The following is a 12,574-nucleotide window of genomic DNA, read 5'->3' as shown; positions in this document are numbered from 1 at the left end:
GCAATGTAGGAGACCTGGGTTCAGTCCCTGGGTTGGAAAGGTCCCCTGGAGATACCCACTCCAGTATCCTTGCCTGAGAAATCCCATGGACAGAGAAGCCTGACAAACTACAGTCCATAGGGTCACAAAGAGTCGGACAAGACTGAGCAACTAACAACCCTTCTAAAAAGCTGCAGTCCTCTTTCCTGAGCCTTCCTCCCAGTCTCCTATATCTTCATCAGGCACAGACCTTACTCTGATGTATGCCAGAGTCCCTGCTTCCTGTCTTAGCCTCTCTTCGGGGGGACTGGCACCCCCACCCAGTGTCAGCGTATGCATTTGGCCCCTGTCCCACTAAATGTGTCCTGCCAAGACCTGCTTTCAACATGAAAGCTGGAAATAGTGACTACTCCTCACAGCTGCAACATTCTGTGGATCTAAACAATGGGACCCAAGAAAACAGCCCCCACCCCCCATCCAACGATACAGGGAAGGCGAGGATAGGAGCCAAGCCATTAGCACAGATCCTGACGCCTGGAGGGCAAAGGCCATTTATGAGAACCCTGGGTGCCCCTTCATCCTTGTTCTATCTGAACAATTCGCAGCATCGCTGCCCAGAGCTGAGCAGGTAACCCATGCACGAAATGCATCTCAAGGGGAGAAGTATGAAGCGTTAAGGTGCAAAATGGCATAAGGTACCAAGAGCCTGCAGGTCTCTTTTGGCACATGCTCCAGAGAGAGACTGCAGCGACCTGGATTTGTGTCAGTACATCTGAAGAAAGGCTGGAAATAGGCGTTGAAGAGTTTAAAAGCTTCGAGTTCTGTGTCTGGGCCCCTCACAGGCTGCCCCAGGGAAGGTGCCCCCATACACCAGGGCATCCACCTGGGATGTGGCTTTGAAACCATCCTCCCCAACAGCAGACTCTCAGGGGTGCCTTGCTTCTCTCTCACACAGAGCTGGGGCGGGGAGGGGTGCATAAAATGAACACAGCTTTTGACCAGGGCAGCACAGCAAAGTTTACTCACAGAACAAGGACCTAGCCCCTCCTACGAAATGTATCCGGCAGATCCACTACCAACACAGAACTACCCCCCTATAAGGATAGTCATCGCAACCTTGTTTGTAAAAGCAAAAGATTGGAAACAACCTAAATGCTTAACAGTGGTGTGTTTGTTAAATAAATTATAGGACATCCATGTAATGGCATAGAAGAGTGAGGAAGCGCTTCCTGTGCCAATTTGGAGCAATCTGTAAAGACATAGGGAAGGAGAGCCGGGCAGGGTAGTGCGTATGGCTCGTCACCATCTGTGGGGTTTGTAACGACATCCTGACTCTGTAAAGGAACAACTGCCTGAACGTTCACAGAATTTCTCTGAGAGGGGAAGGGAGAGGTTAGGCCCATCACCTGCATCCAAGGAAGGACAGAGTGGACAACACAGAGGGGTGAGAGGAAGACTTTCCCCTGGACACCCTTGGGTGTCCTTTCACCGTGTTCCACGCGAGCATCTTATCTATGGAAAATAATTTAAAGCACCAAAGACGCACAGCTGTGAGGCTGCCGGCTCCCTTCCTCTTGTTTCTTTTCCTGTCTCCTCCTCGACAGCCCACCCACCTGTCCCCTTCCTCCACCGATGTCACACTGAGAGGCAGCAGCATGAAAAGCATGGGGCATGGGGTCAAGAGTGGGATGTAGGGGGACATCCCTGTGGTCCAGTGGTTAAGAATTCACCTGCCAATGCAGGAGACGTGGGTCCAGGAAGATCCCACATGCCGTGGAGCGACTAATCCCGTATGCCACAACCACTGAGCCTGCATGCCTAGAGCCTGTGCTCTGCAACAAGAGAAGCCACCGCAACGAGGAGGCCTTGAATCACCCCCTGCTCATCACAACTAGGGAATGCCTGCACACAGCAGTGAAGACCCCATGAGCCAAAGAGAAATAAATTAATTAATTAAATTGTGTGTATATATATATATATATATACACGAGAAGGAAATGGCAAACCACTCCTGTATTCTTGCCTGGAACATCCCATGGACCGAGGAGCCTATGGGGGGCGGGGTGGTGCTGCAGTCCATGGGGTTGCAAAGAGTCAGGCATGACTGAGCGACTAAAAGACAGATAAGAGTGGGATGTAAAGCCAGCCCCCCCATGCTTGTGTGTGAGGACTCTCACTCCTGCAGACCTGCACTGGCTCTGCAGCAAGCAGGGGTCAGACGATCCTCCTTCACAGAGTGCTGGGAGGATCAGAGCTGACCAGCAGGGGAAAGGCTGCAACCCAGCGCCCAGCACACAGGAAGATGCCTGTACATCTGTTGACCTGGGAGGCCAGCAGGTCTGGACCAGTTGAGTTCCTCTGATTACAGTGGGGGTCTTTGCAGGGAGCCGCTTTGAACTGCAGGTGGGAAGGAAGCCCAGAGTGGGAGGTTTGCTTCCTTGCTGTGCGAGCAGGTGTCCTTGCCACCTCTACTGGCTCTGGTCCCACCAGCGGGAGAAGGGGAGAAGGGGGCCCCAGTCTAGGTGTCTGTGAATCAACAAAATGGTCTTCTCGGATCCCAGTATTGTGTCTCATGAGCCCTGACACCAAGACACCCTTGGCAGTGGCTTTGGAAATGCTGGAGATGGAAGAGAGCCACTTCAAAGGCTGTGCTTGTGCGAGAGGAAAGCATGTAGGAAAAAGGCTTTGTCTCCCCCCATCTCCAAGGGAAGCATCTCAAGGGGGCTGAGAGCACAGAGCAGAGGGGGGGCGGCTCCTGGTGAGTGGCGGCCCATGGAGGGCATGTCTTTGTGTCCAACTCCACGTGCTTTCACTGAAGTCTACGCCTTGCACCCTTCAAAGCACCAGAAGGCTACGGAACTAGGCAGAGTTCAATTCCTGGCTCTCCCCCTTCCTGGCTGTGTGACTTCAGGCAGAATGCTTAAGCTTTCTGTTTCCTCACCTGCAAGATGCAGTTACTCAGAACACCTATCCCATTTGGTTGTCAAGAGGATTAAATGGGTTAACCCATGTGAAGTTGGAACAGAAACTGGTATGAAATAAATGAGGAATACCCGTTAGGACTGTTGATAACCATCATCATCCCCATCACAGCCAGGACCCGCCTGTCTCCTAGCCCCACTTGGTTACACTGCCACATGTTACAGTCCCATCAAAGCCAGTGGACTCCAGAATTTGGAGCAGCCCCAAGTCCTAGCCTACTGCCACTCAGGGCCATTTCCAGGGCCACAGCATCTGGCCCAGTCTGGAGATCTGGGTACTCCAGCCTCAGATCTCAAAGCTCTTTGGGCAGCCTGCAGGTCTCACCAGCCCTGCTTCACACCCCACCCCAATAATGCCATGTGCAAACCCTATCTGGCCTTGATTGATGTCTCCCACCCCAGAGCCAACATGCGGTGCATGCGCATGGCCTGTGGTACCCAGTCCAGCACTTGCACAGAGTCACACTCCACGCCTCAGCCCTGGCTGAGGGACCAAAGGGACTTGAGCGACTACAGCCCCTGAAGTCAGATTCTTGGCCCAACACTGTCAGTGCCAATAACAGAAAACCCATCAGCACTCCCCAAGTCCCAAGCCAGCATCTTCCGGCTTCTAAACCAAGTCAATTTAACATCTGACACTTATGCCAAGAGCTCACGTCGGGAAAAGCACAATCCTTTCAGTTTTACAACCTTCACTGACAATCCCCCACCCAGGCTCGGATCTCAGCATCAGCCGGCTCCCTGCTGGCATCCTCAGCGACTCTGCTGCAAAGCCTGCCTCCCTCCCTCCTCAGCTCCCACCCGGGCTCCAAGGAGGACAGAGAGCTGCAGTCCCCCACGGGCACCTGCCCCTCCCTGAGACCACCACTCTGGCTGGATGGTTAAAGGACAGAGCTGTGAAGTCATAATTCCTCTTACTTTCTGGGAGCAGAACCCAGAGCACGTCTCCACGGTCACGTTGGCCTGTACCAGGGAGTCGGGAAAGGCATGCGTGATGTTCTCTGGCAGTCGGAAGCAGCCCCGGTAAGTGACGGTCCTCCCTGCGGGGAAGGAAATGGGGATCTGGTGAGAAGCAGTGCCTGCCCTTCTTGGGGCCTGACCTGGGGGAAATGGCAGCTTCAGATCCTGAAATAGGTGGAATTGCACTCGGGAGGAGCAGATTCCAAATTGCAGAGGGTAAACTACCCAGACAGGCTGTGGTCAAGCCAAGCTCCTGAGAGAAACCAGACCCCAGAACCTTGCTTACCAGGGTCACTGACAAGGGACCACTTGGCTGAAGCTGCTGAACTCATGACCTGCTACTCCCGCCAGCCCTCGGGGGACAGTGTCTATCCTTCCCCCCTCCCTCCTTTCTTCCCTTTCTCCCTTCCTTCCACAAATCTGTTGATTTTTTTTTTTTTTTCTTTTTCACCATGCTGTGCAGCATGTGGGATCCTAGTTCCCTGATTAGGGATTGAACCCATGCTCCACTGTGAGTACCTCCCTGCAGCCTGGGGGGAGGCGGCATCTGGGTCACCCTTTTGCACCCCACACCCAGTCCTGACCCTGACATACAGCAGGTGCCCTATACATGCTGAGAGGTAAGGATGCAGCATGAGCTGTGAGAAGTCAGTGATGTAAGATGCTGCTGGCAGAACCTCAGCTGCCTCTAGACTTCAGGTGTGGCACAGGCTGTCACTCCCATTTCACACCTTTCTCCCCCGCTCCCCAGGTGAGAGTCCCAGACCACTTAGGGCAGGAGGGCACCTCCAAGATGGAGCCACAGATGACCTACTCTGCCCCTTCCTCTGATCGCAACCTGAAGCTCAGGTCAAACAGACAAGTTTTTCTGTCTCTGGCAGGTGTTTATTTGTTTGTTTGTTTTAATCTAAAATTTCACTGATGTACATACTTCAGTGAAATTGAATCCAACTTCACAAAGAAGTTTCAATCCAGGTCCCTACTTTGGTGGACTCAAAACCTCCTTTTCTGTCCTCCGTGGACACTAAAACCTAAGCCGTGTGGCCACCAAGACCAGCAGCTTCCCCCATGAAGACCCAGTGCTGCACCGCATCGTCGACTGTCTTCATCTCACCACCATGATTCCTAGTTCCCACTGGAGCCAGGGATTTCCTTACTTTCTTGATAGTTCAGCTTTGCATTTACAACAACACTTGTTCAGTTTTACCCAGCACTTTCATGGGCTTCCCTGATAGCTCAGTTGGTAAAGAATCCACCTGCAATGTGGGAGACCTGGGTTTGATCCCTGGATTGGAAAGATCCCCTGGAGAAGGGAAAGGCTACCCACTCCAGTATTCTGGTCTGGAGAATTCGAGGGACTGTGTAGTCCATGGGGTTGCAAAGAGTCAGACATGACAGAGCAACTTTCACCAGCGCTTCAGGGTGTTGTATAGCTAGGAAACATTCCTACTATCTGGTCCGCCCCCGGTAATCAAAGTCTGCCTCTGCATTTGACAAAATAGACTGGAACCCAAAGATGGGAGGCCACACAGCATGTCTGAGAAACACCTAGACCAAGGCTCTGAGCCTCCTGATTGGTTTTTCTCTCCTGCAGAGGACAAGGAAAGATGTGGTTTGGTCATGAACTCAAGCGATCTTTGGCAGACCCTAACACCTCGCCCCCTGCCACAAGCCTGTCCAGGGAAGGTGGTAGGGAAGGCAGAGCACAGTTTCCGTCCCACAGAATTTAGATGAAGGGCTGTGGATGCAGAGGTGGCAGAGAGCAGGGGCAGACAGAGCTGACGGAGAGGCTGGCGCACTCACGCTTCCTGGAGCCGGGCTGCAGCTCCTCCACGCGGTACACGGAGAGCCGGCCCACACCTCCGCACACGGAGCTCTTCTCCCCTTTGCACTCGTGGTTACACTCCTCCGGCCCGACGCTCATCGCTGGGAGTCGGTTCCCACAGTAGCACTCGGCCCCGGCCTCCAAGCCAGCGTAGATGTAGGACCTGCAGGCAGAGCGGGGCCTGGGGTGAGCCCCAAGCCTGGCCCAGGGCACTGAGGTCTGGATCCAGGAATGGCCACTGGGTCTGGGGTCAGGATAAGGGTCAGTCCTGGAATCTCAGGACAGGAACCCCGGGTCTCCTGACACTGAGCCCAGAGTTCTTTCCACAATCCCCTGCCGTCTCGTCAGTAAACCTTCTTTGTTTTGGACAACTGCATCTGATCGGTTGAGCTCCAATCGCACTCCAAAAGCCAACTGGCAGCAGAAGCACCTCCTCAGGGACACCATTCCCACTCTCTGGGATTGCCTATTAGCCTTATTTCCAGTGGAGCTGACCGTTAGGGCCCCCCACTTACCGCTCAGCACATGCGTCCTGGCAGTGGGAGACAGTCATCTTTCTCAAGTCAAAAAACACAGCCCCCTTCAGAGTCCGCTCCTGGCCGTCGTCACTGAAGCATCCCACATAGGTGCCTGCAGGGGGTGAGGAAGAACCACAGCAGAGACTCAGACACCCTGGAGAGCGGGAGGGTCCTAATTCCTGAACCCACCCTTGGCATTGCCCTTCCTGGTTATGACACTTCTCAGAGAAGCCCAGGGGACAAGGTTGTGGTCCAACCTTCCCCACAGTGCTTCTGGACACTTCCAACTTATTCCCTTCCTGCCCTCTTTCTTAGTTAATGGCCAACCGTCCCGTAGACACCCTGCCAGGAGCCTGGCATCAGCCAGAACACAACTTTCTTCCACCAGCCCTCACCTGGTTTAATTAAGTCTGGCTGGTTTAGTTGCTTCACCTGGACCCCTCTCCTTTTCATCCCTACCCTTCCTAGGCCGGAAGAGGCCTGTCTGCCTCCATGAACGAACTGATAGGCAGACTCTGTTGCCTCCTCGTGATCCAGAAGGAAGAAATGAGTTACGCAAAGTCTGATCTTAGCCAACATAGAGATTTTGCAAACAGGGAGAGCTAGTCCAAGAGAAAAAACAAATCTGCTGGGACATCCCTTGCGGTCCAGGGGTTAAGACTTCGCCTTCCAATGCAGGGGGTGTGGGTTTGATCCCTGGTCGGGAGCTAAGATCCCACACGTTATGCGGCCAATAAATAAATAAATAAACCAAAGAAATATTGTTAACAAATTCAATCAAGACTGTAAAAATGGTTCACATGAAAAAAGAAAAGAAAATAGCAGCCATCGCAGGAGGGCAGAAGCCCCCATCACTGGAGGTGTGTAAGTGGTATCTATTAACATATAAGAGGGCTGTTCTGTGTGGGATCCTTAGGACCACGGGACCCTGAGCCTCGCCAGGTCAGGCACCTCCAGCACATCCTCGGAAGGGGATGACGCTGAGGGGCAAGACTGCACAAAGCAGTGACCCAATGGAGCACATGTCAGTGGGAAATAGTCCTGCCCTGCCACACCCCAAGACAGGGAGCTGCCTCCCAGAAATGCACAGCGAAGCCTGGAGAACCTGAACGCTAACAAGTGCATTCAGTGTGTAAATGTCACACGCACCACAGCGCATTGAAGGAACTATGCATTAGGAGTTTGCAAACACGCCATCACACCGTCCGAGCTGTGAACGCACACCCACAAGAGTTGCGCCAAGCTCTGGATCGGGCACCCATGATGAAGATGCTGCCCGTCTCCGGGGAAACGTTGGCACTCAGCTCCAGGATGTCTCAAGTGGCGTTTGAGCAGCACACTGTAGCCTCTGGAAGTTGGGCGTTTCCGGGAAGCATTGTGCCCAAGGCCTCCTCACAGCCGGCCAACTCCCAAACAGCTTTGCAGGGAGGAGTGACCATCTCGTCCACCAGTCCTGGATCTCCCAGATCAGGCGAGACTGGTGCTGATTACTCCTGCCAAGAAGCTGGCCCAAAACAGAAGCTCAGGGCCACGAGCTGAATGGTTTGAAGGAATGAGTCTGCCAGCCCACATTCCTGGGAACGTGAATCAGGGAGTGAATTTCCTGGGTATGAACAGCATGCTTAAATCTGTCTCTGACCTTGACTAAATAATTTCAACATTCTATGCCTCAGTTTCCTTAACTGTCAAATGGATAAATGCACCCCTCCCCCTCCCCTTGCTCGTTTCTCCTGCCCACATGGTCATGTCCCTGCTCCTTCCTGCACATCCACTCTGCTTTCTACTCATCCTTGATGGTATGGCTTACAGCTCTGACGACTCTAATCTTTTGCAGCCTCTCCTTTCCCTGCACTGTCACATTGAGTGTCTGAAAAGCTTGCTGTCACACAAATCCTGATCATTAACTATTGTTAAAAATTGTGTACACCTGTGTGTCTCGTCTCTGTACCATGACCTAAGGCTCGTTGAGGGCAGGGACCACAACTTCCCCTTAGCTGGTGACTTGCTGCCAAGGTCAGACACGATGCCAATAGTGGGTCAGAGCTCCTAAAACCCACACTGACATCCTGTGAGGGTGCAAGAGGGAAAGCAGGGAGCCCAAATGCAAGGAGGGGCTGGTCCCACTGGCTATACCAAAGTGCAATTCCCAGGGCCCCTGGTTAAAAAAGGCCAGGCAGGGGAAGATGGTCAAGATGGTAGGAGACAGGACTCTCTGTCACGCCAGAAATGGTTGAAGATCCAGAAACCTCAGATTAGAGAACACTGGGCTGCAGCGAAAGCAAAGACCTTCAGTGTCTGCACAGGGTCTTGCTCCCTTCCAGGCTATGATCCTCTTGAGGCCACCTTCACCGGGATGCCTGCCAGCACACACATGGCCACACCCAGTGTCCATCCATGGATACAAGCTCTGCTCCTCTACTCATGCTCCAGACACCCAGGCCCTGCAAGCTTCTCTGTCTTCATATAAATCTCAGGACTACCGAGACCAAAAAGCTTTCACCCCGGTCAGCGAGAATCAATCGTTCTCCTTAGCCTGCCTACTTAGTAAAAGAAAACTAATATTTGAGAGATTTCTGACATGTGTTGCTCAGCAAAGAAGAAATTCTATTACAGCTTTCAAGTAAACATCCAAAACACAAGCTCGGGGGTTGTTAAACATTTATCACCACTGATGGGAAATTAACCAGAAGGTTCTGGTCACCAAGAGGTGACTGGGCTCAAGACCCCTGGAGGCTGAGATTGGCACATACACACTTGCGGGGCGGGGCATGGGGGTGAGGTGGGAAGAAACATCTCTTGGGAATGGGCTGCCTTAGATTCAAATCCAGGCTCTGCTCTATCTGGCTGTGTGACCTGGCATGTGCAGCCTCTACTTCCCCGTCTATAAAATGCACATATGGTCCCACAGAATCCATGGGGTGGTTGTGAGAATTCCACGAGATAACATGGAAAGTTATCTAATGCAGACGTGGCATGTAGCGTGAGCTCAGGGGTGACTGTTCCTGTTGTAATGTGTCATTATTAATAATAAACACTTTTAGATTACTTTACTTCCCCGAAATGCAAACCCTTCATCATTAAAATGGTGATAGCACGGCTGACATCATAAGGCTGTTTGAAGATTAAATTAAATGAGATAACAGATGTCCATCTAGGCAGAACAATGGTTGGCACACAACAGATGCTTGGATAAGCTACAGCTATTATTATTCTCATCCTACACTGTAACCTGGGGCCGGGTGTGCCGATGGCTCTGTAAATATTAGCAGTGCACATTAATAAAAGAGAAAGAAAGGGTTTTGAGCAGTCAGGGTTGGGTTCCTCAAAAACAAGGAGAGGCTAGCCAGCTTCCAGCTGGCTGGTGGGTGGAACTGACCAGTCTGGAGGAACACCCACGCCCGGCTGGCCCCGTCTCTGTTTGTAGCAAGACCCAGATACCTCCCCTCATTCGTGAGGAGGAGGTGAGCCTTTTTTCCTGGAAAAATAATGAATGGCTTTTCTAACTCCCTGACAGAGGCGAGAATGTGTAGAAAGAAAGGACTTCCCAGGGATGCACTGGGACACATTCTGAGGCGGATTTATTACTTTCGGCTGAAACGGAGGCGATGCATTATTGTCTGTGACTCTGCATCTGTTCATTTGCACATCAAAATGGACATGCCGTGAGGCTATTAACGATGGCTTCGGAGATATTGGAATGTCTTTGGAAATTACTATCAATAAAAAACAAACTGGCTATGGAGAAGTTACTATTTTTCCCCTAGTAAACTTACTGACATTTTATTCCATTATGGATGTTGTCCAAGGTATAATGAAATGCTCAGTGATTGATGGGGCCTCCTGCGGCTTCCAAGGCTTGCCGGATCCCCTTACAGGAGGATGGCGGGCTGCCCGGGGCCGCGAAGAGACGCCCTCTTTGTCTGCAGCTCCAGCAGCTGTCCCGAGGGCGGGCCTCCACCAGGGAGGCCAGCCTGGCTATGCAGGGCCCCACGGAGCCCCAAGAGAGGAAGGGGGCTCCCAGAGGGTTCTAGGGCCAGTGCCCGCCTCTCCCCACTTTCTCTGAAGATCTTTAACTGCGTGACTCCACCACCTCTCCCAGGGTGAATTCTTTCTCCAATCCTGGGGGATATTCAAAATATTGAATAACTGATGGGAGGCATGTACTGGGCTGAATTGTCACCATTCAACACCAGAGCCTGACTGTTCCTGCTGAACTAGGCATTAACCCTTCCGTTGCCAGGTTTGGGGGTCCCCAGGGAGGGTCAATCAGAGTGAAGAAGGTACTCAGAGACTCGGGGCAGAAACCCTGGTGACGGTCTGTCCTGTCTGGATCTCACCACAATCTCTTCAGCTTTTACTACAGCCTCTTCCATCGCCTCTTTAAAAGATGACTTAAAGAGTGCCTGCTGGTTCTCCTGGATGTAGATATTCTACACACAGGGCTGTAAGCAAGTCACCCCGAGTCCTCCTGTCTTCTGGCCAGTCACTCGGAAGCCAGGTTACTAAGAATTTGTCACTTCTGTGTAACGAGCCCTAAGCCTTTTGCAAGTACCTCTCTTATCAGTCATGCTAGGTGGTAATCATTTAGATGCATATCTGATTCCACCACCACAGACGGAGCTCCTCAAGTGTACAGTGAATAGCACTCATGGAGACTCACATGTGCTAAGTGTGGACTGAGAAAAATAAAAAGAGGAATCATGGCTAATCTGCCAAGGCCATAGCATCAATAACTGGCAACACCAAAGACAAATCCAGATCTGTTTTCAAAATCTATGCTCTTTCCATGGCTTCTTTTTAAGAAATCCACGGTGACTTTGGTCAGTCCTTTATACTTTAGTCGGAGAAGGCAATGGCACCCCACTCCAGTACTCCTGCCTGGAAAATCCCATGGACAGAGGAGCCTGGAAGGTTGCGGTCCATGGGGTCGCTGAGGGTCGGACATGACTGAGCGACTTTACTTTCAATTTTCACTTTTCACTTTCATGCATTGGAGAAGGAAATGGCAACCCACTCCAGTGTTCTTGCCTGGAGAATCCCAGGGACGGGGGAGCCTGCTGGGCTGCCGTCTATGGGGTCGCACTGTCGAACACGACTGAAGCGACTTAGCAGCAGCAGCAGTAGCAGTTATACTTCAGTATAAATGAGCTACACTGGCATCGCCCTGATAGAGACTTGGCTTCTTGATGTGTTGGGAGGAGTTTATAGAAATTACAACTACATGAAATGAGCTACAGAAGTGGTTCCTTGATTCTCCCTCATTCTTACATGGAAGCCTTGCTGAGGAATCCCACACAAGGGCCATGACCTAGAGGATTTCAGATGAAACTTCCTTCTGTGGAAGTTTCTTCTATAGAAGGCTTAGTTCTGCAGTCTTCATTGTATCGGGCCACCATCTTCTTCTATATCCTTCCACTGAGGATTCTAAGCTCCAACCATACTTCTTACACTCAGAGAGCAGTTTTCCTGCGATTTGTGGTACAGGATCAAATAAGGTGGTGACAGATGCTGAGACACGGACTGAGATCAGTCACCTCCCGTCAATGGCTCTGACGCTCCCTGGGTGCTCACTTCACACAGGCTCAGTTTCTAGGCCCTGCACAGTCTGGATAACGCAGTGTTAAGAGCTCCGAGCTGGAGCCAGGCTGACCCCATGATGGAGTCCCAGTGGCGTGACTCCAGCAGTTCTGGTCAGTGCCCTGCCTGCGTCCGCCAGGCCTTGCTGTCTCCAGGCTGCACCCTAAGATGCAGGTTCTACCCTCATTCCAAGTCCCCATCTGCTCCATAACATACCCTGTACTGGCCACCTCCTCCCCTGTCTCACGTCCCACTCCCTACCCGTGTTCCTGGGGTCACACCCAAAACAAACCACGTCCATGTGAATCCTAGTTTCAGGGTTTGCTTCCAAGGAACCAAAACTACCCGTGTTCCTGGGGTCACACCCAAAACAAACCACGTCCATGTGAATCCTAGTTTCAGGGTTTGCTTCCAAGGAACCAAAACTAAGAGAATGATCTTGGAGAATTTACTTAACAATTTCCACGCCTCTTTACCTGCAAAACTGAGTTATAATAATAGTGCGTGCATGCTAAGTCGCTTCAGTCGTGTCCGACTCTTTGAGACCCCATGGCCCATAGCCTGCTAGGCTCCTCTGTCCATGGGATTCTTCAAGCAAAAATATTGGCGTGGATTGCCATGGCCTCCTCCAGGGGATCTTCCCAACCCAGGGATTAAACCTATGTCTCTTATATCTCCTGCATTGGCAGGTAGCTTCTTTCCTACTAGCAACCACCTTGGAAGCTCATAACAAT

The 12,574-nt window shown here is 51.8% G+C and overlaps 1 protein-coding gene across 3 annotated transcripts in view; it reads right to left on the bottom strand.

Moving 5' to 3' along the window:
• Positions 1 to 12,574, bottom strand: part of WSCD1 (WSC domain containing 1) — a 44,196-nt gene that overhangs the window by 18,443 nt on the left and 13,179 nt on the right. For all 3 annotated transcript variants that reach the window (XM_055576826.1, XM_055576824.1, XM_055576823.1), the window contains exons 3-5: positions 6,261 to 6,375; positions 5,724 to 5,908; positions 3,879 to 4,000 (exon numbers count right to left, since the gene is read on the bottom strand). In XM_055576826.1, the coding sequence (XP_055432801.1) occupies positions 3,879 to 4,000; positions 5,724 to 5,908; positions 6,261 to 6,375 (422 nt within the window). The remainder of the gene's footprint in view (positions 1 to 3,878; positions 4,001 to 5,723; positions 5,909 to 6,260; positions 6,376 to 12,574) is intronic.

This window comes from Bubalus kerabau, chromosome 4 (assembly GCF_029407905.1).
Source record: "Bubalus kerabau isolate K-KA32 ecotype Philippines breed swamp buffalo chromosome 4, PCC_UOA_SB_1v2, whole genome shotgun sequence".
Classification (NCBI taxonomy): domain Eukaryota; kingdom Metazoa; phylum Chordata; class Mammalia; order Artiodactyla; family Bovidae; genus Bubalus; species Bubalus kerabau.
This window is presented reverse-complemented; position numbering and strand designations above follow the sequence as displayed.